We start from the raw sequence: 27,242 nt of genomic DNA on the forward strand, positions 1-27,242 counted from the left end.
TTCCAGCCAATGTCCTTCAGGTTTATGTAATAAGTCTCCGGAGGTAGAAGTCCTTTCACCAAAATCCTTTTGTGTACAAACTCTAACAGCAGCACACAGAGTGGTAATAGTTAGCAATCTATCTCTGGGGGTGCCAGAGGAACTGACACGCCCAATTAAGCTCAAGGCAGAGACTCCCTGATAGGTCCATCAATCGGATCCTTAATCAGGGCAACCTCCCAATGGCCTGATTGAAGTCACTATGATTTAAAACATTGATCTGTCTTATATTTAAAGTTGATCCAGTGTTAACTGGCGTTTGGTAAGGGATTGTAAAAGGACAGTCTCATAACCCAGAGAAGGACCTAAGTTCAACACAGACAGAAAGAGTCAAATGACTTCCTCCTTTGCACTATACACTTAGCTTCACAGCTCTTTTCCCAAAGTGTACTGCTCTATATTTATCTGCAGTGAACTATAACTAACCTAACTGTGTTTCTGCGTTCTTCCTCAAAATTTTCCTCTTGTATTAATTTGATATAATTCATCCTCTATATATGTGGTACAGAATTGAAAATTGTGACAATTGAAAAATACAATGCCACAGATGACACAAATCCTTCAGGTGTATCACAGCCAACATTCTGTCTAACTCTTGAACATCCTTCTTTCCTGCTTCATGTAGCCAGTCCTCTAGTCACACAGCTAATATTGCCATTAACATTATGGTATGTGCATTAGTCACCACAACCAGTCTTAAATATGCAGCTTATCAAATGATTTCTGAACATTCCTCTTTTTAACTTGCAGCACATTCTCTATATTTATACATTCTGTGATGTTCTCAAACGCTTCAATCAATTAGCCCAGCACGACCTGCACTTTACATGATGACTCTCATTGCCTTTCTAAGTGCTGAGTAATTTCATCCCATATTACAGACCCAAAGATCTTAAAGATAAATTCGCTTAGAGATGCCATTCGGCTCACCCTTCCATAGAGATCATAAATCTGCCTCCATCAGAGAAACATCTGACTGCCTCTTAAATGCACAATGTAGACACACTCACTGTACGCTGGCTGTAATTGGGTTCCCCTATGCTGCTACGCACAGAGGTCAGTTGTCATTGTGAAAGTAGCAAAACATTTCTGGAACAAATTCCAAAAAATGATTGTTCTCCCCGGTCAGTGCAAGTTCCTCAACAGAGCAGCAATGTGGTAGTGAGGGAAAGGGGAAAATAAAGAGCAATGAAGTAGATGGAGGGGGAGCATGTGAGGAGACAGATGCCTGCAATATGGAGAAGCTGGAAGTAGCAATTTGAGGTGGGGGAGGATAAATAGAAGCAAAACACCAGCATCAACTGAGAGGAGATGAAGAAAGTCAGAGTACCGTGAAATAAAAGCACAGCAAAAGGGTGCAAGATTGAACTGGAGGGGGAGGTTGACAATATATTGGGATTGGGAAGGGTGCTAGCTTGAATTAGGAGAGTTTGAGGAGAAAAGGAATGCTTTCTGAAACTGGAGGCAGGGACATGGGTGTTGCTGGCTGGCCAGCATTTATTGCCCATTCCTATTGCTCTTGTTCAGAGAGCAGTTGAGAGTCAACCACATTGCTGTGGGTCCAGAGTCATATGTAGGCCAGACCAGGTGAGGACAGCAGATTTTCTTCCTTGAAGGACATTAGTGAACCAGATGGGTTTTTCCAACAATTGACAATGGTTTCATGGCCACCAGTAGACTCTTAATTCCAGATATTTGTTAATTGAATTCAAATTCCACCATCTGCCATGGCAGGATTCGAACCCAGAACATTAGCTGAGTTTCTGGATTAATAGTCTAGCAATAATACCACTAGGCCATCAACTTCCCAGTGTGAACCAAAGTACCGACTTGAACCTGTTTCTAAAGCATGAAGAGTGAAGGATTGAATTAATGGGCTAAAGGGAAAAAGGTGTCAGCTTGAAGGAGGATAGAAGAAGAAAACTAAGTCAAATTGAGGAGCAAAAAGTGAACTAGGAGAGCTGAAAAAAGAAAAAATGACTCTGCCAAAGGGTGAGGAGATGAATGAAGCAATGAGGATTCATTCTGGCTGCATTTGTAAATCGGGCATCTGGCTGGATGCCCTGGTGAAAGCCAACTTCAATCATTGCCTAAGTTTTGTAAAAAAATCAAAATATTCATCACAATCACCACCATTCCATGTCTCAAAGTCTAAGTCCCCTCCAACCAGCAATCCCTGCCCCAGCCCCTAATTGCTTACGCCTGGCCTATGATCCCAACCCTCTTGCTTCCCGATCTAAACTTCAGGCCTCAGGTCTAGATGACTCGGAAGAGCAACCTTCTCTCGCATTACCCAACGATGTTCCTCTTGGCCATGGGGAATGACCCTATGCCAGGCTTGACGTGCACTAAAAGAGGATGCTGGTGAATTTAGCCCTCAATGTTGCAGCAAATTGGTGCAGAGTTAGTGTGCATAGAACTCTCAAGATGATTTTGTTTTCCATTTAAACTAGAGATCTTATCAATTTTAAGGTCTGAAAGTACTTAAAATTAACAAGAGAGCCAAACTTCAACTGTATGCAGACCCTCACATCCTACCCAAGAAATACACCAATAATTTTGCATTATCAACATTTGCACGTCTCCCACAGGTTTTCATGTACTTACATTTGCACTCTTTCTTAATTATAAAGCATACGCAACCACACGTTATCACAGGTTTTAGACTTGCACTCAGGGTGTTTCTAAGATGTCTGTGATATGAAAGCTGTCAATAAGCTTTGACTCATTTTCTAAAGTTCAAGAATAACACAGGCGAAGAGGAAATTGTATATGTTCTTGCATGAGAAAGTACCTTGCATTTCAGAGTTTGGACGCATCTAGAAGGAAGTTGGTTTTCTCATACACACACATACAATTTCTGACTTTACCTCCAGCAAGTTTGAACACTGCCTGCAATTTTTTTTCCCTCGCTGTCCCATTCTTTCCTCTGTCTCTGTTTCTCTGTGCAAGGCCACAGGAGAGAAATTCCGTGGTGCCCATTTACAGACAGTGCTACAGTGGTTAGCACAGCGCCAGAGACCCGAGTTCAATTCCCAGTTTAGGTCACTGTCTGCGCGGAGTCTGCACTGTGTCTCCGTGGGTTTCTTCCGGGTGCTCCAGTTTCCTCCCACAGTCCAAAAAGACGTGCTGGTTAGGTGCATTGGCAGTGCTAAATTCTCCTTCAGTGTACCCGAACAGGCACCGGAGTGAGGTGACCAGGGGATTTTCACAGCAACTTCATTGTAGTGTTAATGTAAGCCTACTTGTTACGCTAATAAACTTAAAAATGTTAAAACGTTAAGACAGAAAATGGCAGGCACTCTTAGAGCATGCTTGGAGGACTGAGGATCATGTATAATTGTGGGCTGGTTTTCATCTGAACAATTCCAGGAAGCAGCAGACAGCAGAGGCAGCTCATCAATTTACCTCAAGATGAGGGGGGGGCGCAGTTTAGAACGGATTTGAGGAGGAACTTCTTCACTCAAAGGGTGGTGAATCTCTGGAATTCTCTGCCCGTTGAAGTGGTGGAGGCTGCCTCACTAAATATATTTAAGACGCGGGTTGATGGGTTTTTGATAAGAGAGGGGATTAAGGGTTATGAGGAGAAGGCGGGAATGTGGAACTGAGCCACGACAGATCAGCCATGATCTTATTGAATGGCGGGGCAGGCTCGAAGGGCTAGATGGCCTACTCCTGCTCCTATTTCTTATGTTCTTATGTTACTACAAAGTCACTTGGATTGGCTGCAATGCAGATATAGGAGCAGGAGTAAACCATACACTCTTTGAGCCTGAACCACAGCTGAATACCATTATGGTTTACTTGTGGCTTCAACTGCACCTCCGTGCCTGTTTCTCATGTCCCTTGGTTCCCCAAGAGACTAAAAATCTGTCTATCCCTGCCTTTAATGTATTCGGGTATGGAGCATCCGCAACTCTGTGGGACAGAGAATCCCAAAGATTCATAATCCTCTAAACAATTTCCCCTCATCTCACTCCTAACTAATCAGGCCCTTATCCTGAGACTGTGTCCCTACATTTTAAGTTCCTCGACTTGCGTTGCATCTGCAAACATACGCAAGTCACTTTGAATATTAACAATTATTAGCTTCTCCCCTTTTAAAATATATTCAGCTCTTCCATTCTTTCAAACAAAATGAATAACTGCACATTTCCTTACATTGTAATCCATCTGCCATCTTGTTGCTCACTCACTTAACCTGTCTGTATCTCTTTGCAACCTCTCTGTGTCCTCCCCACAGCTCACCTTTACACCTAGCTTTGTAACAACTGCAAAATTAGGGTACATTTCCCTCTGCTTCTTCAGCTAACTCATTAATACAAGCTGTAAATTGCTGAGGCCTCAGAACTGATTCCTTACTACCTGCCATTTGTACCCAACCTCTGCTTCCCACTGTTAAACAATCCTCTATCCATGCTAATATATTACCTCCACCTCCATAAGCCCTTATCTTGCCTATTAACCTTTTGTGCGGCACCTTATCAAGAGCCTTTCAGAAATCCAGGTATACTACATCTAAATCTACTTTATGGGGAGGCAATGGGGCCTGGTGGTATTATCACTAGACTATTAATCCAGCAAATGTTCTGGGTACCAGTTTGAATCCCAATGGCAGGTGTTGGAATTTGAATTTAATAAAAAAAAATCTGGACTTCACAATCTACTGATGACCATGAAACCATTGTCAATTGTCAGAAAAAAACCATCTGGTTTACTAATGTCCTTTAGGAAAAGAAATATGGCATCCTTACCTGGTCTGGCCTACTTGTGACTCCAGAGCCACAGCAATGTGGTTGACCCTCAGGCAACTAGGGATAGACAATAAATGCTGGCCAGCCAGCGATGCCCATGTCCTGTGAATGAATATATTAAAAAAACTGCTGCTCAGTATGTTTCCCCCTGTATTTACTAGGAAATAAATTATTTACTGTTTTTTACTATTAACTAACTATTCTCCCTACCCTTGAGCATGGTGCAGTGTGAGTCTGTTGGAAACCAATAAGAGAAAACTGATATTGTTCATGAAAATAAGAAAATGGTGCTTGTGCTGAATTATTACTTTGCGTCAGCAGTTAGAGTTGGAGAAGATTTTCGCATTCTGGGCATCCCAAGGAAAGTAACACTGAATCGGAGGTGGAATCTCAGCAAAATTAAACAAACCAACAGCAGTGAAGAATATAGTGGCACCAAAGAGTGACAAGTCCACAGAACCAAATGGTCTTTATCCTAGGGTCTTAAAGGAAAGGGGTGAGAACATTGACGATGCCCCAACAAGATGGGGGCAGCATGGTGGCACAATGGTTAGTACTGCAGCCTCACAGCGCCAGGGACCCAGGTTCAATTCTGGCCTTGGGTGTGGAGTTTGCACATTCTTCCCATGTCTGCATGGGTTTCCCCCCAGGTTCTCCGGTTCCCTCCCGCAGTCCAAAGATGTGCAGGTTAGGTTGATTAGCCATGCTAAATTGCCTCTTAGTGTCAGGAAGACTAGCTAGGGTTAAATGCTTGGGGTTATGGGAATAGGGCCTGGGTGGGATTGTGGTCAGTGCATTCTTGATGGGCTGAATGGCCTCCTTCTGCACTGTAGGGATTCTATGATTCTATGAATTATCACCTTCCAAAGTTTTCTCAATTCTGGAGCGGTTTCTTTGGATTGGAAATTTGCGCCACTCCACCATATAAGAAAGATAAGAGAGGGAACAGCCTAATACCAGCTGTCGACAATTTGTTGGAGTCCATAATCAAGGAATGGTTGAATTGAAAGCCATGGAAATCTAACTGACCAGAGGAAGCTAGCTTGGACCTGTAATGGGTAGATCATTCCTGACCAATTGACTGAGCATTTTGAAGTGGTGACTAAAATACTGGTAAATGTCTGGAGATGTTATTTGTATGGATTTCCAGGAGGCATTTGGTAAGGTCATTCTCATGGGGCTGTTAGCTACATTTGTAGCTCGTGGGATTGAAGACATTTCATTCACCTGCTGAAGCAACAGCCTGAGTGCCAAGGGGACTAGAATACAAAGGGGTAGAACTAATGCTCCAATAATACAAAGCCCTGATTAGATTACACCTGGAATATTGTGAGTGATTTTGGGCACCGCACTATATGGAGGATACATTAGCCTTGGAAGGACTGATGCATAGACTTATGTGGACACCGGTGCTGGAATTTTACCACCTTGCCCGTCCAAGGCATGTACGATGCCGTCAAAGGCCAGTGGAGAATGCTGTTCAGCGAGCCTCGCGGGGCTGGCATGCCAGTAAAATTCCAGCACATGTCTGAAATAATGGAGATAATTTACACAAACTTAGATTATATTTCTTGGTGTTAGAAGGTCGAGAGATGATTTGTGGTTTTCAAGTTATGGGGCAGAATTTAAATCCAAGCAATTTAATCTGGCTGAAGAATTAGTGAGAGCCCTGCATGGCATCCCTCGGAGAAGGCCCACCGTATTAAGTGGCAAACAGGTATCTAAATAACAAGCATCAGACCTACCCTGGGATCAAGGATTCCTGATGTGGGTATGCCGGCGTTGGACTGGCGTAAACACAGTAAAAAGTCTGACAACACCAGGTTTTAGTCCAACCTATTTATTTGATAATATACTCGCAAGCTTTCGAGGGGTTACCCTCTTCGTCAGGTGAATGGAGAGTTCTGGCCTCAGACAGAGCATATAAAGCACAGACAGTTTAGAGATTACTGATTAAAATGCGAATCCTTACACCTAACCTGCTGTTCAAGACCTGAAGTGGCTGATAATGTGAGTGGTAGGAGCACTGATCACAGTTTAAAGAGATGTGTATTGTCTCCAGACAGTACAGTAAGTGAGGTTTTGCAAACCCAGGCAAGTCACGGGGGTTACAGATAGTGCGACATGAACCCAAGATCCCTGTTGAGACCGTCCTCATGTGTGCGGAACTTGGCTATCAGTCTCTGCTCAGCGACTCTGCGCTGTCGTGTGTTGTGAAGGCCGCCTTGGAGAATGCTTACCCGAAGGTCAGAGGCTGAATGCCCGTGACCACTGAAGTGTTCGCCAACAGGAAGGGAACAGTCTTGCCTGGTGACTGTCGAGCGATGTTCATTCATCCGTTGTCGTAGCGTCTGCATGGTCTCCCCAATGTACCATGCTTCGGGACATCCTTTCTTGCAACGTATCAGGTAGACAATGTTGGCCGAGTTGCAAGAGTATTTACCATGTACCTGGTGGGTGGTATTCTCACGTGTGATGATGGTATCCATGTGTACCATCATCACACGTGAGAATACCATCCACCAGGTACATGGTAAATACTCTTGCAACTCGGCCAACATTGTCTACCTGATACGTTGCAAGAAAGGATGTCCCGAAGCATGGTACATTGGGGAGACCATGCAGACGCTACGACAACGGATGAATGAACATCGCTCGACAGTCACCAGGCAAGACTGTTCCCTTCCTGTTGGCGAACACTTCAGTGGTCACGGGCATTCAGCCTCTGACCTTCGGGTAAGCATTCTCCAAGGCGGCCTTCACAACACACGACAGCGCAGAGTCGCTGAGCAGAGACTGATAGCCAAGTTCCGCACACATGAGGACGGTCTCAACAGGGATCTTGGGTTCATGTCGCACTATCTGTAACCCCCGTGACTTGCCTGGGTTTGCAAAACCTCACTTACTGTACTGTCTGGAGACAATACACATCTCTTTAAACTGTGATCAGTGCTCCTACCACTCACATTATCAGCCACTTCAGGTCTTGAACAGCAGGTTAGGTGTAAGGATTCGCATTTTAATCAGTAATCTCTAAACTGTCTGTGCTTTATATGCTCTGTCTGAGGCCAGAACTCTCCATTCACCTGACGAAGAGGGTAACCCCTCGAAAGCTTGCGAGTATATTATCAAATAAATAGGTTGGACTAAAACCTGGTGTTGTCAGACTTTTTACTGTATCAAGGATTCCTGCAGCTGAAATCCTGTTCTCTGCTCCCCCACTCAAGTGTTGCTGGCTAATCAGAGCCCAGCAGTTTCTCATTGCCCTAACTACCACCAATAGAGAGCTGGTAGGACAATGCATCTACTAGAGGACCAGGATCAGCAAGGGCCCAGGCCACAGGTGAGTGAGGATGAGTTGGGGTTAATGGGGAGGGGAATCACTGGCTGTGATGGGGCGGGGGCAGAATAAAGACCAGGTAGTTTTCAGTGGGCACCCCCTCCCTGATTCTGTGACCGTCCATCAGATGAGATTTAATTTTTAAAAATGGCTTTTTGAGTGTTTGCTCTTTAACCAAGCTGTGGCTCCCTCTTCTGGAGGAGCAGGGTGCTGCATCAGAATTCCCCTGCACCATTAATAACTTTGGAACCTGCAGATATTATGTTCACGACCCTGTTACCAGTTTTGGGGCAGGTCTCAGGGGCCAAAGCACTGTGTGCAACTTGAACCGTCACACTTATCCAGCATTGTGGTGGTGCTACCGGAACTTCTAACCTTCCCAGTGGCTGAGATGTGCAATCCTACTGTCTCAGTTGTCACTTCTCCATGCACACTGCTCCTTCACTCAGAGACAGTCATAAAGCAGCATATCTGTTACATTTACCAACAGCTAATGTTGCAAAATTCACAGGAAAACATACTGCAACTTTGTCTTTACAGAATAGATTACATGCTGTGTGTAATCCCACTTCCTCTTTGATTTGATCTCATGACTAATAATCCTATGTAGAAGTCATATTACTGAAATTACAATACCATTTCTTTAGTGGCGTCTTCACGCAAAACAATCCAGCAACAGTGGTTAGTTGAGTTTGACTCACTGACTATCTGATTTAGATGCTAAAGATCTACTTGATCATATGTACACTAGGCTGATGTTCCAAAGCAGTACTGAGAGACCGCTGCATTATTAGTATAACAACTCCAGGAGTCAGCTGTAAAGGAACAGTGCTTTATTGCACAAAATAAAGCAAAACCACAAGCTGAACACAAACTGATCCCAACCGGGACTATACGATACTGGACCCACTCAGGGGCCTGCTTTATACAGGGTTCCACCTGGAGAGTTAATTACCAATCCCAACGAGCTTGTTATCTACAAGTCCTACAGGAAGGTCAATCAGTGATTCCCCAGGCAAGTCCTGGGGTTATCACAATTGGAGCTGTCAGTCTGTGGGTCAATTTCCAGCCACAAAGGGCAGGACTGGAGACATTGGGAGCTGAAAAATAGCTCTGCCCGTGAGCATTGCTGGTTCCCCTGCTCCATCCTGCCGTCAGGCCCATTTTGTGGAGGTGAGATGGAGGGGGGTGGAGATAGCAGCTGGGTTCCCCTGACCCGCCCGTGTGCAGCAGCTGGGATTTTCCGATTGCTTCCTGGTCCTTCAGATGTTGGTGACCAATGTGAGTAGATGTAGATGGCCGCTGGACAGCGGGTCAGGGGGAGGGGGTCAGACAGAGAGGCCAACCCCTCTGCCTGCATGAATATGGGATCAACAACAGACCACCTGTAGAAGTGGCCTAGCTGCAAAAGCCATGTTTTTAATTGACTCCACGTCATCTCTTGCGTCTGAGACACTATTTCAAGCTCTGTTCCTGAAATTTGAACACATTGTCCAGGCTGACATTTCAGTGCAGAGGCGAGGGGAAGCTGCACTATTGAATATGTCTTCTACAACCATGTTAAACAAGGGTTTCATTAGCCCCCTTGAATAGACGTGAAAGATCAAATGATGCTACTTTGAAGAGGAGCAGAGTGCTAGGTTCACCAGGCTTATTCCCAAGATGGCAGGCCTGTCCAATAAGGATAAATTGTGGAAACTGGATCTGTATTCTCTAGAGTTTGGAAGAATGAAAGATGATCGCATTGAAACCTACACAATACTCGAAGAGATAGACAGGGTAGATGCAGGTATGATGTTTCCCCTGGTTTAGGAGTCAAGAATCAAGGGGCAACATTTCAAAATAAAGGTGAAACCAACCTCTTAGGACAGAGATGAGGCAAATTCTTTTTATTGAGAGGGTTGTGAATCTTTGGAATTCTCTATCCCAGAGGGCTGTAGTTATTCAGTCACTCCGTATGTTTAAAGTAGAGATAGTAAGAAGTTTCACAACACCAGGTTAAAGTCCAACAGGTTTATTTGTTAGCACTAGCTTTTGGAGTGTCACTCATTCTTCAGGTGAGTGACTCACCAGAAGAAGGAGCAGCGCTCCGAAAGCTTGTGCTACCAAATAAATCTATTGGACTTTAACCTGGTGTGTGAGACTTCTTACTGTGCCCACCACAGTCCAACTCCGGCATCTCCACATCAAAGTAGAGATTGACAGATTTCTAAATACCAGTAAAGGGATATGAGGATAGAGTGGGAAAAGGAGTGGATGATCAACCACGATCATAGGGAATGGCAGAGCAGACTTGATGGGCTGAATGGCCTACTCCTATGTTCTGCCCATCTCGCTTGCTCAATATTTATCCTGCAAGCAGCACCACTAAAAACAGACCATTCTCGCACTGCCGTTTGTGGGATCTTGCTGTTTACATATTTGCCGTTATGTTTCCCTACGTTATGCCGGTGAATTATTTCATTGACGGTAAAGCACTATGGGATGTCCTGAGATTATTAAAGGTGCTCTATAAATGAAAATTCTTTCTGTTTGAATAAGAGCTGGACCGGTTGACAGTATTCTGCCTGCGGGACCTTACTCAAGGCAGAATTTCTGCACCCTGCACATCAAAGTAACTCACTACTGTACCATTTTTTTTATTCCTTCACAGGATGAATTCATCACTGGCCAGGCCACCATTTATTGCCCATCTCTAATGGTCCTTAAGAAGATGGTGGTGAACTGCCTTCTTGAATCGCTGCAGACAATGTGGTGTAGATACATCCATAGTGCTACTGCATTTTAGGAAGGATGTGGGAGGCGTTGGAGAGTGTGCAGAGTAGTTCCTGGATGACAAACTTCAGTTATGAAGATAGATTGGAGAAGTCAGGACTGTTTTCTTAGAAACAAGAGAGGAGATTTGATAGAAGCACTGAAAATCAAGAGGGGCCTGGACAGAGAAATTGTGAATCGATCAAGAATGAGGGCAGAGATTTAAACAAATTAACAAAAGATGTAAAAACAACACTAATAAGTCTTTGGAGGCAGAAGTCCCTTCATCAAAATACTTCTATTTACAAACTTTAACAACAATGCACAGAGTGCTAACAATTAGCAGCCTATCTCTGGGGAAATAGGAACTGATACTCTCAGTTAAGTAGAAAACAAAGACTCCCTGATTGACCCACCAATTGGATCCTTAGTCAGGGAGTTCATACTCCAATAGGCCAACCTCAATGGCCTGATTGAAGTCATTACAAGCGTGAAAAAGATCTGTTTAACACAGCAAGCTGTCAAGGATTCTTTGCCTGATAGTGTGGTTGACACAGATTCAACTGAAGCTTTCAAAAGGGAATTAGACTGTTATCTGAAAAGGAAGAATGTGCAGGGTGACGGGGAGAAGGCAAGAAAGTGCCTGTAAGTGAATTGCATAATCAGAGAGCCAGTGCGCACATGATGGGCCAAATGGCCTCCTTCTGCACTGTGACTCTGGGACTGTGGTCTTTATATAATGGACCATGCGCGCAACCCTGTGCAGCAGAGTAACAAAGCTGACCTCACTAGGTTCAGTGAAGCCCGATTGTTCTTCTAATTATCATTCGCATATGTACAAAGGAAGCAGAACGGCAGCAAATGGCCAGCAGAGCAGCTAAAGGGCCTGCTAATCACTTTGTCACTTTCAGGTGGCTGTAGCTTATTTTGATGTCAGTGTTCCCAGGGTCAAAGTGCCAGAACTATAAATATTAGCCCATAAGAAATAGGAGCAGAAGTAGGCCATTTGGCCCATCTAGTCTGCTCCATGGAATCTGCTTACATAAATATTCAATGCAGTGGGGCTTTGACATAACAGCAAAGCTGTCAGTGTGCTAGATTCTATATGCAACTCTGTCACAGCTCCTCTTGCAAAGCAGAGATGGTAACGACAGGTTTTTTGCATATCTTCGCACCCAGACCCTTTGGGGAATAGTGGGGGGAAGTGGTGGAAGGATTCCCGAGCTGATTATCAACCTGTTGAACTACATTGAATGCTCCTCCTGTGGCCAGCAGGTCCTGAGGTCAGACTCAAACCCAGAGCTTCTGGTCCTGTGGTAGGAACACTGCCACTGTGCCACAAGGCCTCCTACGTGTAGGCAAGTTCATTTGAAGCTTTCAAAAGACAATTGGGCTGTGATCTGGAAAGGAAGAATGTGCAGGGTGATGGAGAGAAAGCAGGAAAATAGCTCTCAGGGAATTCCACATTCGGAGAACCATTGCAACATAACAATAATGCAAACATTAAGATTAATTTAATTGCTTTAGTTACTTATAAAGAAAATAAACATGAAGTTTTCAAGGGACCAGGTTGCTTGCCTGATCTAGAACCCGTTGGTGGGTCCATGTAAACCTTTCCGGGGGCTAGGTATATCTTTACTCAACACCCAAAGACACAGTGGGTACCCTTCCAAACTCAGTTATGAGAATTCTGAACTTTAGGGAGTTAACAGCCCAACTTATTGTCCAAATTTGCTTGTAAGGGGGTGATTGAGGTTTATACAGGGCAGCCGGTAAACTCTCCCAATTTCCTTGGGTGGTTGTGGGTGATGGGTGGGTTGGGGGCTTGTTATAATGCCAGTCATGTCAACCTCCATTAACAGCCATTGCTCCAGCAAAACTCCTTGACTCGTATCTCAGACATACATCGGTACAGTGCTCATCTCAGTGAACCCCTTCAAACAGATGCCTTACTTCACAGACAGAGAGATCGAAATTTATCAAGGCGCTGTAAGTAAATGTTAAATTTTAGTCTCTTCTTTCTTGAGAGTAAACTTTTGGTATTGGCTTGCAGCTCTCAAATTCAACTTGGACTCCCTGTTGTTAATCCTGTATTAGCACTCACTGCGTTTCTGTATGTTTCTCATTAAGATTGGCTCTGTGGCAATGCCATGAACACAAGTAGACACTGCTGACCACTTGTAGATACATTTACTTATTCAGCCAGTGAGTGGTGGATCACATGAATGGTAAAATTAAAAGCATTTTGCCTGTGGTAAAATGCTGGGCCTACCTTCAAGCTGGGGACAGGTTTTAGTTGAACAGGAAGATTTCTTTTGTAAAAGAAGCAACATATTATGGTTCATTTTACAGGAAAAAGTGTTTCTTATGCCTTTTCCAATGTTGTTCCGTTTCCTCCCCTCAAGGCAGTAACTCTTTCTCAGGCAGTTTCATCACCACCAATGTAAGTGTGACCCTGAACAGTTGAGTGCCTGCATGCTTTTGGATCATAGTTGAGCCTGATCCTACCCTAGCCTGACAACTTCCCAGAAGGGGTGACTATGTGGAGTTTGCACATTCTCCCTGTGTCTGCATAGGTTTCTTCCGGTGCCCCGATTTCCTCCCACAGTCCAAAGATGTGCAAGTTAGGTGGAATGGTCATGCTAAATTGCTCCTTAGTGTCCAAAGATGAGCAGGTTAGGTGGAATGGTCATGCTAAATTGCTCCTTAGTGTCCAAAGATGAGCAGGTTAGGTGGATGAACCATGGTAAATCTGCAAGGAAGGGTGTAGGGAAGGATGGGATGCTCTTACAGAGAGTTGATCCAGATTCGAAAAGCCAAATGGCCCCTTTCTCCACATTAGGGATGCTATGGTTCTAAGGGATCACTGGAATACTATCAAAAATAATTATAGGTTGAAAAGAACCACCCCAAATGTTGAAAGTCAGCCAACAAAGCAGAAATGTTGGAAATATTTAACATTCATTCAGTGTGTAGTAAACATGCAAAACCAAGAACAGCAAATTAAACTTAGGCCAGGGATTGAACCTGCTGGCTTCTGGATTTAGAATTCTCTGGCCGCATTGGTCTAAAAGCCATAATTTCCCTCCCGTCAATGGCATTTTACATTCTCCACAACCTGCCCACTAAAACTTCAGTGGAGGGCGGAGTGGGAGAACTCCGGCCTATGAGTTTTGGAACCAGAAAAGATGACTATTGGTACCATCTCATTAACTAGGACTTGCCCTTTGCATGATTTACTCCACTTACGTTTTAATTTTAACTGAAAATATATATTTCAGGATAAGAAGATGTACCAAAAGAAACAATTACTCTCAAAAAAAGTGAATAAATATTTTAATATTGCATGAGAAAGGGAAGTCAAATAGCTACACTTCGTAGAGTTGCTAGTTTAATATTATCTTTTGCAGTATGTTTTAGGTCAAACTATTTAGATATATTTAGTTGAAGACGAGTTTAGTGTTGTCATAAGCTCTGTGATCTGGTTAGGCTGGGAATGGAGTGAGGTTTGTCAGATCTTTAGTTTATCAGCTCTTCATTTGTCTTTTCCTGTGACTATTTATACATCGTCTTTAAGCCCATCTTGTTTCCATCTCTGGAGGGTCAGAAGAATTGTCATGTAGCTGGAACCTACTAGATGGAGTACGAAAGTTTATTCTGCTTAGACAAGGCAAAACCTAAGTTTCAGTGGTTTAGCAGAATGTTATAAGGGGAGGGCAAGCAAGGAAACAAAAAAATAGAGAGGGCTTGGACTACTGCAACCAGCAGCCGAGGAGAGCTAAAGCACTAAGTAAAATAGAAGTGGAGGAACCCAACTTCTCCCCAATGTACCTGAGTCCTTTAAGCGCTTATTAATTGCATGCCTCAAGAGTGTCCTCTGGCAATTTTCACCAGAGATGTCAAGAAAACTAGCATGTAATGATCAAATTTGTACTTTCTTTGCTCCGAATACTGAAAAAACAGCAAACTAAAGGTGGATTGGCCATGCTAAATTGCCCTTTAGTGTCAGGGGGACTAGCTAGGGTAAATATGTGAGGTTATGGGGATAGAGCCTGGGCGAGATTGTGGTTGGTGCAGACTCAATGAGCCGAATGGCCTCCTTCCGCAGTGTAGGATTCTATAATTCTGAAAAATGATGAAGTAAATGTCAAAAGGCAGCTAGAGGAACCCACAAAAGGCGTACAAGTGAGTTAGTCATAAAGAGAAGGTTGAAAAACAGGTTAAAAGCAGTAAAGGATGAGTTCAGTAAAACAATTACAGATTAAGATCTGGCAGATAAGGAATTGTTCTTTCAGTTTCTTCTGTTCATCATTGATTTGCCCTCAGTAGTGGAGCCATTCACTGTGTTCTGATAATAGATCAGCCCATTCCCGTGAACAATATCCAGGCTTTGGATGTAAGTACCAGGCATTGACTAATTCCAGTAAGAAAAGGGCCTCCTCCGATCTTTCTCTCCACTCCACTAATGTTGGGTCTCCCACCATCATTGACCAGGAGGTTAGCTGAATCGATCATAGTGACAACAAGAGAGGGAGAGAAACTCCATTTACAGGCTCTAAATATAAAGAAATGCTGAATCAATAAACTTATTTTCATTGAAAAAAGGAAAATCTGAGGGGAGTTGAGATAAGTGCTCCAAGGTATAGTGGAAGTTGAAGTAAAAAGTTATGTTTATTGGCCGACGTGCATATGAGAAAGAAAAATGTGCAAGGTTAGAGGTTGGTTCTGAAATTCCTGGTGTTGTGTGTTGGAAAAGCAGAGGGTGGGGGACAGGATTCTTGAGCAGCAGCCCAATGTCACCCAAGTCCCTGGGATGAGGACAATAACATTAATAGATGGACAGTTCCTGAAAAACCATGGATTTTACTCTGAATACTGAAAAAAACAGCAAACAGAAGGTGAATTGGCCATGCTAAATTGCCCCTAGTGTCTCCCCATTAGACCTATGCCCTGTAGGCGCTTATTAATTGCGCCCGCAAGAGTGTCCTGAAGCATCTTATCACCAGGAAAATACGGAATAGAGAAATATCAGCCATGATTCAATGATGGAATAGACTTGATGGGCCGAGTGGCCTAATTCTGCTCCTTTGTCTCACGGTCTTATGATACCTTGTATATAAGGGGCACTTCTTCCAGCTCTTCACGCTGGCAGGATATTCTGGTCCTGCCGATGGCACACCCCCACCACAGGCTTCCCAGCAGCCTAGGGTGCAATCAATGGGAAATCCCATTGACGGCGATGGGAACAGAAAATCCCATCACGAGCCAATGGCACACCACCTCCCGCAGCTGAGAAAAGCACTGCGAGAAGGCCAGCGATGCCCATATCCTGTGAATGAATTTTTAAAAAGGGAATCCCTGGGAGGGTGAGCAAGTTGACAATTGTTGGAAACAATGGCTGGAATTTTCTGGCCATTCCTGCCGCTAGGATCTTCTGGTAGGATCAAAGACGATCCCCTACTGTGGGTTTCCCGACACTAGGGGGTGTATAAAATGGGAATCCCCTTTGATAGCAGTGGGGCCAAGTGATCCTGGTGCCAACCAATGGCGGGCCACATCCGCCACCGCAAAACATTCGGTGGGTGGCATGGAAAATCATGCCCCACGATACAGGCCCTCAGCTCCACTCCATGCAACATGGGAAAGAGAGTCCTGAACATAGTTTCAGAGACGTACTTACCCTTGTGACCGTCAGGTGAAGTGCCCTCCCCTTTGTCAGAATATCGTAAAGGATAAAGAATGGGGCAAAGGGCTGGCAGACTCAGCTCCTGCTGGAAATCCTTTCCTTACTCACCCGGATTTACAGAGAGTTTTTCATCCCTGACGGAATAATGGACAAATTCCCGGAGAAGTTATTGATTTCGCATCAAGTGGTGCCTTTTGGAAAGAGTGAATAAATAAATGGTAATGGAATTTATCGAGATGCTCAATACATTGATTATTTCCTGAGAAAGTTCTGGAAGACAATTACTGTTCTGGAAAGTAGGACTTGAGCAACACGTCACAATGAGTGGAAGAGTCATCTGCAGTTTTCTGCTTGGAATGAGCTGAATCCTCTTCAAATTTTATTACATTCTTACGATATGCGCACATTCACACCACCAAATCCAGTCATCATCCATTTACTATTTTAATCCTTTATTCCACTCACACACTGACCCCTCGGTCCTCAGTCTCCAAGGAAACACCAGAAGGAACAACACCTTGTCCTGGGGAAAGATACTTCTCAATCTTCTGGCCTCAGTATTGAGTAATTCGATAACTTCAGATTGTAACAACCGCTCCCATTTCTTTTGGACAGCAGATACTGGCACTGGTTCTGCTGCAGATCATTTACACCTTCCCTAGACCCACCTTTTTGTTTCTTTATTGTCCCATTATCATTCCCTTCCGCCTGCCACCATTATTCCTTTTATCACTCAGGTGTCTTTTAACATGTTACATAGAGTCATAGAGGTTTACAACATGGAAACAGAGCATTCAGCCCAACTTATCCATGCCACCCTCTTTTTTTAACCACCAAGCTCGTTCCAGTTGCCCATTTTTGGCCCATATCCCTTTACACCCATCCTACCCAGGTAACTGTCCAAATGCTTTTTAAAAGATAAAATTGTACCAGCCTCTACTACTACATCTAGCAGCTTGTTCCCCACACATTCACCACTCTCTGTGTGAAACAATTACTCCTCTGGACCATTTTGTATCTCTCCCCTCTAAGCCCTCCAGTTTTAGACTCCCCTACTTTTGGGAAAAAATGTTGGCTATCTAACTGATCTATGTCCCTCATTATTTTCTAGAGCTCTATAAGATCACCCCCAAGTCTCCCATGCTCCAAAGAAAAGAGATCCCGTCTACCCAGCCTCTTCTTATAACTCAAACCATCAAGTCCCGGTAGCATCCTAGTAAATCTTTTCTGCACTCTTTCTAGTTTAATAATATCCTTTCTACAATAGGGTGACCAGAAAAAGATCACAGACCTTTCTTTATTTTTCTGGGGTTGGTTTTTGCTTAAGAATTGTTTTCTCTTTAACTTCCAGTTCTAATAAAAGATAATTAACCTAAAACGTTATCTCTAGGGTGGATGTTTCGACCTCCGCCCCCCTACGGAGTGTTTTGTGATGGTGGAGGTAGCCTGCCATAACAAGCAGTGGGATCTTCCAGTCCCACCACAGTCAATTGGTTTCCCTATTGTTTGTACCTTTCGCTGTGGGGAAATCCACAGCAGAGGGTTGCTATCAGTAGGACCGGTTAATCTGGCAGAACAGCCAAATAATTTTGGCCCCTGTTTTTCTCTTTCCCTTCCTAATTTCTTCCCTTTAAAGATTTTGGGGTGATCTTATCTTTGTGCCCCACTGGCTGTTGGGCGGTGTGAGCCAGTAAGATCGGGAGAGAACCGAGAAATCAGATTCGCACCTGATTTCTCACCTCTCACAATCCCACCGGCACCAAATATCCAGCAAAGAAATTAAAAAGTGATAATTGGAAATAAAAACAGCATGTCAGGTAGAACATGTATGTGCTGTCGGAGCACAGAAATGTGCACATGCGCAATTGTACCCTCTACTGCTATCAGATGGCTTTCAGGTGATTTAGGCTCTGCTACTCCCCCTGCTGGCAGATTTCAAGTTTTGCCTCATGATTTTAACTAAGTCAGGTAAGATTCGATTTTTAAGGCACGAATTTCACCCATTTTCACTCCCGTTTGGCACTTAGAATTTTTTTGGCAAGATCGCAACTTTCTCTTTTTCCTCTCTCCTACTGTGTCCTTTGTCCTTTTGAAATATTCAGGATCATCCCAGAATGACTCTAATTTTCATTCCCTACAATGCAATGCCTGTGGGCTGCACTCAACAAATCTTCCTGATGGGATGACTAGGTTTGGGAACTTCTGTTGGGAATCAAAACATCCATTTTTATTAGGTCTTTTAAAAATTACCAACATAGTAACGTCCTGTCTACTAAACAGCAAGCCAGCCCTTGTGTTCCTCTAGTGGCATGACACAGGGGAGGGCAAAGAATGAGAACAACTGTCACATTCATTATTTAAAATTTGATTTATTATTGGCACATGTGTTAGTATAGAGTATAAAGTATTGTTTCTTGCATGCTATACAGAAGAAGCTTTCTGCTCATAGAGAAAGAAAGGAGAAAGTGCAGAATGTAGTGTTATAGTCATAGCAAGAGTGTAGAGAAAGGTCAACTTAGTGCGAGGCAGTTCTGTCCAAAAGTCTGATGGCAGCAGGGAAGAAGCTGTTCTTGAATCGGTTGGTACATGACCTCAGACTTTTTCCCGATGGAAGAAGGTGGAAGAGAGTATGCTGGGGTGCGTAAGGTTCTTAATTATGTGGCTGCTTTTCCGTGGCGGCAGGAAGTGCAGACAGAGTCAGTGGATGCGAGGCTGGTTTGCATGATGGATTGGGCAACATTCACGACCTTTTGTAGTTTCTTGCGGTTTTGGGTGGAGCAGGAGCCATACCAAGCTGTGATACACCCAGAAAGAATGTGCAGGAAGTTGGAAACTTCCTCATGGATTTCCCTGAATGGTCATCATAACTTCAGTGGCTGCCCTGGCTACACTATGTGAAGGAGCTTTCTCTAATCTTCCACCAAAAAAAATCAGGAGAATTCCCTGGCAAATTCCCAGTGGATAAAACTAAAGCTGTATGGACATGACAGAGCAAAGTCAAGCAGAGAAGACAAACAGGTTAATAGGTGCAGTATTAGTGCAGCATGAAAGACAGTTGCTTACAGTCAGTTGTCAGAAGAATGAGAAAGTCAGAGTCAAGAATCATTCTGTGTTGTACCTTCCTCTATGGCTTGAACTGAAAAGATTCCATCACGTTTCATTTACATATACCTTAATTTCCTTCATGACCAATTAGCTTTGAATTCCAATCTTTTGGTCATCTTTCACTAATTCTGCATTTTAAAATTTTGTGGAAAAGACCTGTAAGAATTTTATCTCAATGCCAATCACTTTTCAAAAGCACCTTTTACTAGTTTTCTGATATTTTCAGGAAAATGCGCCCGTTTTATAAAGGACAGGCAGCAAAACATTGAATGTATTCAAGAGGCAGCTGGATGTAGCACTTGGGGCAAATGGGATCAAAAGTTATGGGGTGAAAGCAGGATTAGGCGATTGAGTTGGATGATCAACCATGATTGTAATGAATAGGATGCAAGCTCGAAGAGTCATTTGGCCTCCTCCTACTCCTATCTTCTATGTTTATGTTCAGAGAACTTCCAGCTGTTCATTTTTTAAAATTGTACCTGTTAAGTACAATGCTTGATGGATTTTCCCTCTGTTTTAGACTATTTTCTTTTTACCTACAGGCTCAATATGAAAATCCACCTCATATTTATGCTCTCACGGACAGTATGTACAGGAATATGTTGATTGATGCAGAGAATCAGTGTGTTATAATCAGGTACGAAGCAGAAACAATTCACGGACTGCGGGAAAAGGGCTCATTATGTACTCTATCCAAACCATTTATTCACTGGCCATCAAATAGCATACACCACAACATTGCTGATGAGGTGATGCATGCTGGCTTTGTACAATTTCACACACACATTCAGATATTAGTCTCTGCTGTAACATTTCGAAACGATGGCCCGAATTTTCACCTTTGAGTGGAGAAAATTCCTGGCACTGCCCGCCTGCCTCAGAAGAAAGTGCCGGTAAAGGCAGCATTATGGTTCCCAGAAGCAGGTGCAAGCCAGCGCCAGGCCAGCCGACCCAGCCAGGTTCAATTCTGGCCTTGGGTCACTGTCTGTGTGGAGTTTGTATGTTCTCCCCATGTCTGCGTGGGTTTCCTCCAAGTGTTCAGGTTTCCCCCCACAGTCTGAAGATGTGCGGGTTAGGTTGATTGACCACACTAAGTTGTCTTGAGTGTCAGAGGGATGAGCAGGGTAAATGAACGGGGCTACGGGATAGGGCTTGGAAGGGATTGTTGTTGGTGCAGCCTTGATGGGCTGAATGGCTTCCTACTGCATTGTAAGAATTCTATGATTCCTCCACCTCTCATAGCCCCTCATGCCCCTTTGATAAGTTATGCCTCTCCACTCACTCGTTATGGCTGCTTGTGTCCCCTCTACCTAGCAATGTCCCTCCACCCCAAATGGCTCCTCATGCACAATGGCTGAACTTTCTTGTTGAAACACCTGCAACCCAATAAAACATTTATTGATCGACAGCTCAGGCTCGCTGACCTCTGAAGTTAATTTCACAAGGTTTGTTTACACAAGGTTAAGTGGTTTCAAGGGTTTATGGGCTTGGTTATGGATAGTTTCAAGGGTCTGGATGACGGATAATTTTGTTATCTTGTACCGGAGTTATTTTTTTAAGATAGTAGAAAATTATGAATTAATTTTTTTTAAGCTTTTTTTTACACATCTTATGGTCACTTTAGGATTCATAACTTCTATCCAGGGGGTCGACGAGCATGGAAGTACCATAGCGTGCAATTTGAGGAATAAGGGACCATGTTGTGGTTGAGGGGACATACCTTGGCCAGTAGGACATGAGGACAACCCTTCAAACTTACCTTTTTAAAGGTCCCCTCATGTAGACTAGGAGATGAGAGAAGGGTGGTGAGTGGGCAAGGGTTGCGGAGGTCATGGGGAAGAGGCAGCTGATGACAGGGATAATACCCTGAGGGTTCCATTAAGAAGGGTACTTTAACATAAGAACATAAGAAATAGGAGCAGGAGTAGGCCATCTGGCCCTTTGAGCCTGCCCCGCCATTCAATAAGATCATGGCTGATCTGTCATGGCTCAGTTCCACATTCCTGCCCTCTCCCCATAACCCTTAATCCCCTCTCTTATCAAAAACCCATCAACCCGCGTCTTAAAAATATTTAGTGAGGCAGCCTCCACCACTTCAACGGGCAGAGAATTCCAGAGATTCACCAGCCTTTGAGTGAAGAAGTTCCTCCTCAACTCCGTTCTAAACCGCCTCCCCCTTATCTTGAGGCTGTGCCCCCTAGTCCTACTGTCTTTTTTGAGCGGGAAGAGTCTCTCCACCTCTATCCTATCCATCCCATTCATCATCTTATACGTCTCAATGAGATCTGCCCTCATTCTTCTAAACTCTAACGAGTACAAGCCTAGTTTATTCAGCCTCTCCTCATAGCTCAATCCCCTCAACTCCGGTATCAGCCTAGTAAACCTCCTCTGCACTCCCTCCAGGGCCAAAATATCCTTGCGCAGGTGCGGCGCCCAAAACTGCACACAGTACTCCAGCTGCGGCCTCACCAATGCCCTATACAGCCGCAGCAAGACCTCCCTACTTTTATATTCAATCCCCCTCGCTATGAAGGCCAGCATCCCATTTGCCTTCCTGACCACTTGCTGCACCTGCAAGCTGGGTTTTTGCGACTCATGCACAAGGACCCCGAGGTCCCTCTGCACTGTCGCCTGCTGCAGTTTTTCTCCATGTAAGTAATAATCCTTCCTACCATTATTCCTACCAAAGTGGACCACCTCACACTTGCCAACATTAAATTCCATTTGCCGGTTCCTGGCCCATTCACCCAGCCTATCTAGATCCTTCTGCAGACTCTCCACACCCTCCACGCAATTTGCCGTTCCACCAATCTTGGTGTCATCAGCAAATTTCAACACCATACACTCGGTTCCCTCCTCCAGATCATCTATATAAATGGTAAATAGCTGAGGCCCCAGCACCGACCCCTGGGGCACTCCACTAGTCACCAACCGCCAATCCAAATAGCACCCATTGACCCCCACTCTCTGCCTCCTATTTGACAACCAGTCCTCTATCCACGCTAACACCCTACCCCCAACTCCATGTCCCCTGACCTTCTGCAATAACCTCTTGTGAGGTACCTTGTCAAACGCCTTCTGAAAATCAAGAAAGACCACATCCACCGGCTCTCCTCTATCCACCGCCCTAGACACATCCTCATAGAACTCCAGTAAATTTGTCAGACACGACTTCCCCTTAATGAAACCGTGCTGCGTCTGCTCTATCAAGCAATTCCCCTCAAGATGCCTCGTTATTTCCTCCTTGATGACGGATTCTAACATTTTACCTACAACAGACGTTAAACTAACCGGCCTATAATTCCCCGCCTTTTGCCTGGCACCCTTCTTAAACAACGGCGTAACATTAGCCGTTTTCCAATCTTCCGGCACTTCCCCGGAATCCAGCGACGTCTGGAAAATAACCACCAAGGCATCCACTATCACCTCCGCCATTTCTTTCAGAACCTCGGATGCATTCCATCCGGTCCTGGGGACTTGTCCACAATCAGCCCCTCCAGTCTGTCGAGCACCGCCTCTCTAGTAACAGTAATGTCATTGAGACCCTCCAGTCCTACCACCTTTCCATCTCTAACACCCGGCAAATTATTCACGTCCTCCTCCGTGAAGACCGAAACAAAAAAGTTATTCAAGACCTCAGCCATTTCCCTATCCCCTACCACTAAGTCCCCTTTCTCATCCTCTAAGGGTCCAACATTCACCCTAGCCAGCCTCTTCCTTTTTATATACTTATAAAAACTCTTGCTATCCTTTTTTATATTAAGCGCTAGCCCAGCTTCATAGTTTCTCCTACCCTTCTTTATCAATTTCTTTGTCAATCCTTGTTGGCATTTAAACCTCTCCCAATCCTCTTCTTGCCCACTACTCTTAGCTACTCTAAACGCCTCCACTTTTAATTTAACACTTTCCTTCACCTCCTTCATTATCCACGGCTTATTACTTCTCCTCCTACAGTCCTTTTTGACCATTGGAATAAATTTCTGCTGAGCACCAAGAAAGATCTCCTTAAAGATCCTCCACTGCTCCTCAGCAGACCTACCTTCCAACGTGCTCCCCCAGTCCACATTCGCCAATTCTTTTCTCATCCTACCGTACTCCCCTCTGTTCAAACAAAGGACGCGTGTCCGGGAACCCACTTTGTCCTCCTCCATCTGCACCAGAAACTCCACCATACAATGATCACTCTCCCCAAGAGGATCCTTCACCGCAAGGTCCCTGATTCTACCCGCCTCATTACATAGCACCAGATCCAAGATAGCTCACTCCCTCGTCGGCTCCAACACACACTGTTCGAGGAAACTATCCCGGCAGCATTCCAAGAACTCCTCCTCGAGCCCATGTGGGCAATATACAGTTACTTATTCTGTTTCCTTCTGACTTCCAGTGGTGAAAGTGGAGCCGGGAAAACGGTAGCAGCGAAATATATTATGGGATACGTCTCCAAAGTGTCAGGAGGAGGACCAAAGGTCCAGGTAACGATAGAAGATCAATTTTTTTAAATTAACTTTAATGTTTGGGTGTGTCTGAGGATCGTCAGTTTCTAAATGCTCAGGTCCCAGGCACAAGGGAGAGGTAGAGGGTGAAAGAATCAACACATCGCGTGCAGATTCTGTTTGTATAGCTTAAGGATTTCCTGTGGCCTATGAAGGAAGAGGATGGGGGTGGGGGAAAGAGAATTACTGCCACAAGAGTCATAAACAGTATCATCGCATTCAAATGAAGCAAGACGGAAGTCACAAGACTTCCTACTTCATCATCCAAATACCAAGCACCTGTCTGAAGGAAGGCCCTGAAGAAATGGGGTTCGCAACTTTGCATCCCTCCCCCACTCAGATTGGAGGATCTGTGCAGGGGAAAGTTGCCACTTGACACCGTGAGTGTGGACCTTTAAGCTGTTGCTTAAAGAAGAAGATCAGAATCGGGGGTCTTTTTTGCTGTTGTTTGTGCTGCAGCCATTGACTTTCACCCTCAGCCTTCAGGCCTTTGTAAATGAACCAAACTCAAAAATGCTGGTGTATTCAGGCCCTTCCAGTGGGGAGGCCACTTCAGGAGCACTCTATCCAACTGCCCCCCCTGGCTGGAAAGCAATGGCAAACCTCAGCCTTACTGATTTAATTTAATTTATTATTGTCACATACATTGGGATACAACGAGAAGTATTGTTTCTTGCACACTATACAAACAGAACATACAATTCATAGAATGGTGAGTGCATTCAAAAGTCTGATGGCAGCAGGGAAGAAGCTGTTACTGAGTCGCTTGGTGCGTGTATCTCACTGCAGGGTGGAGTGAGATACGCAGATAACAGTGAAGTCATTCGTTCTGAAAGGAAGTACGAAAAAAGAAAGTGTAAATCAATGTAAAAATGAATAAGGTGAAGGAATAGAGAGAAATTGAGTTTGGGTAGATTCCTGAGATAGCCCTTTCCATCAGCAGAATCATCTGATCCTTTCCCTACTACGCACACACCCCACCCCATCCTCCCACCCTCCATGCTGCAGTGAGATACACGCACCAGACTTTTGTATCTTTTCCCCGATGGAAGAAGGTGGAAGAGAGAATGTCCTGGATGTGTGGGGTCCTTGATTATGCTGGCTGTTTTGCCAAGGCAGTGGGAAGTGTAGACAGAGTCAATGGACGGGAGGTTGGTTTGCGTGATGGTCTGGGCTATGTTCAAAACCCTTTGTAGTATCTTGCAGTCTTGGTCAGATTGGACTATTCATTGAACGTTATATTATTCTTGCCCTTCACCTCCAACCAGTTTCAGGCAGGGCATGCAGATGTAGCAAGGATTTAAGGATCTATTGTGCACTCCTTTACATTGGCCCCAATCCCTCACTTAATATTAGGGTTGACAACAGCTTTGTCCGGTATCCCTGCCACTGGCACCATTCAGGGAAGCCTTGAAGACAATGAGGAGGAGAGACAAGAATGTTTCCTCCTTCATTTGTGAGCACCTAATCTCAATGTAGACACTCAATGCCCTCATCCATTGGGAGAAGCCCCGAAAGTGGTTGGTTAATGCAGACAATGTGGAAACCTGGCTTGTCAGCCTGCCTGTTTATTCATTTAGAAACTAGGCTGGGGAGAAAGATCAGCTTAATATATGGTGAGCGCATTCAAAAGTCTGATGGCAGCAGGGAAGAAGCTGTTTTTGAGTCGATTGGTGCATGTATCTCACTGCAGGGTGGAGTGAGATACACACATAACACTGAAGTCATTTGTTCTGAAAGGAAGTACAAAAAAAGAAAGTGTAAATCAATGTAAAAATGAATAATCTGCCAGGTGCATAGGAAGGAAAATAAGTACCTGATAAATGCTGGAAGTTTGTAATGGAAGCAAATACATAACCTTCTAATTTAATTTGTTTACCTCAATCTAGCATGTGAAAGATATCATCCTACAGTCAAACCCTTTGCTTGAGGCTTTTGGAAATGCCAAGACTGTACGAAACAATAATTCCAGTCGATTTGTAAGTAATTCCTCCACGGAGCTTTCTCTGGTATGTGATTGGAATGGCTGTGACTCACAGTGACCTTGATGATTTCTAAGTAGCATGGGAATGAATATCAGCACAAATTCATCTATGAAGATGAACCTCCCAGTCTCCATTCACTGTTCACCAAAAAAATGTTCATCACCTATTCAGAATTCAGAGAATTTGTCCATTTGACCTCTTGTACTCTTATGTGTGTGTGTGTGTTTGTATGTGTGAGAGTGAGTGTGTTTGTGTGTGTGAGGGGACAGTGAGTGTACATGTGTGAGTATGTGTGATGGGATATTATGCATGTCTCTGTGTGATGGGAGAGTGTGTGTGTGTGTGTGTGTGTGTGTGTGTGTGTGTGTGTGTGTGTGTGTGTGTGTGTGTGTGGAAAGTGAGTGTGTGTGTTGTGTGTGGGGATGGGAGTGGGCGGAGGTGGTTGAAGAGTAAGTGTGTGTCTGGCTTTGCCTGTGTGTGGCGAGTGAGTGATTGTAACTGTTCAGATCCTAAACTAAAATCTATTATTTCTGCCTAAGGGGAAATATGTTGAAATTCAGTTCAGTCGTGGCGGAGAGCCAGATGGAGGTAAAATCTCAAACTTTCTCCTGGAGAAGTCTCGGGTTGTCAGCCAGAATGAGAATGAGAGGAACTTCCACATTTACTACCAGGTAATGAATCAATTCTGTACAACCTGACCTCAGTGATTGTAGAATGTGAGAAAGGATGAATGAACCCCGTTCTGTGTGTGGCAAGGTATGTTGAGAGGCAATGGTTACTAAACGAGTGAAGTTTGAACATCAAGTTATCATCAACCAAAAATTTGGAAAAATGCTTTGAAAAAAGGCGTTTTTGTGTCTATTCCTTAAGATCCTTAACATCTGCATTGACATGACATATAAGAGGCTGCCAGTGATTATAGACAGTGATTAAGGACTGAACAGAGAAGTGGCAAATGTAACTCAATGCAGATAACAGTGAAGTCATTCATTCTGGAAGGAAGTACGAAAAAAGAAAGTGTAAATCAATGTAAAAATGAATAACGTGGAGGAATAGAGAGAAATTGAGTTTGGGTAGATTCCTGAG

General features: G+C 44.1%; 1 protein-coding gene across 1 annotated transcript in view; it reads left to right on the forward strand.

Moving 5' to 3' along the window:
- myo1f (myosin IF) overlaps positions 1 to 27,242 on the forward strand; it is a 157,365-nt gene that overhangs the window by 68,601 nt on the left and 61,522 nt on the right. The window contains exons 3-7 of the mRNA XM_080213177.1: positions 12,787 to 12,876; positions 20,221 to 20,315; positions 24,063 to 24,150; positions 26,061 to 26,150; positions 26,696 to 26,827. Of these exons, the coding sequence (XP_080069303.1) occupies positions 12,787 to 12,876; positions 20,221 to 20,315; positions 24,063 to 24,150; positions 26,061 to 26,150; positions 26,696 to 26,827 (495 nt within the window). The remainder of the gene's footprint in view (positions 1 to 12,786; positions 12,877 to 20,220; positions 20,316 to 24,062; positions 24,151 to 26,060; positions 26,151 to 26,695; positions 26,828 to 27,242) is intronic.

Source organism: Carcharhinus amblyrhynchos, chromosome 26 (genome assembly GCF_965287045.1).
Source record: "Carcharhinus amblyrhynchos chromosome 26, sCarAmb.v2.hapA, whole genome shotgun sequence".
NCBI lineage: Eukaryota > Metazoa > Chordata > Chondrichthyes > Carcharhiniformes > Carcharhinidae > Carcharhinus > Carcharhinus amblyrhynchos.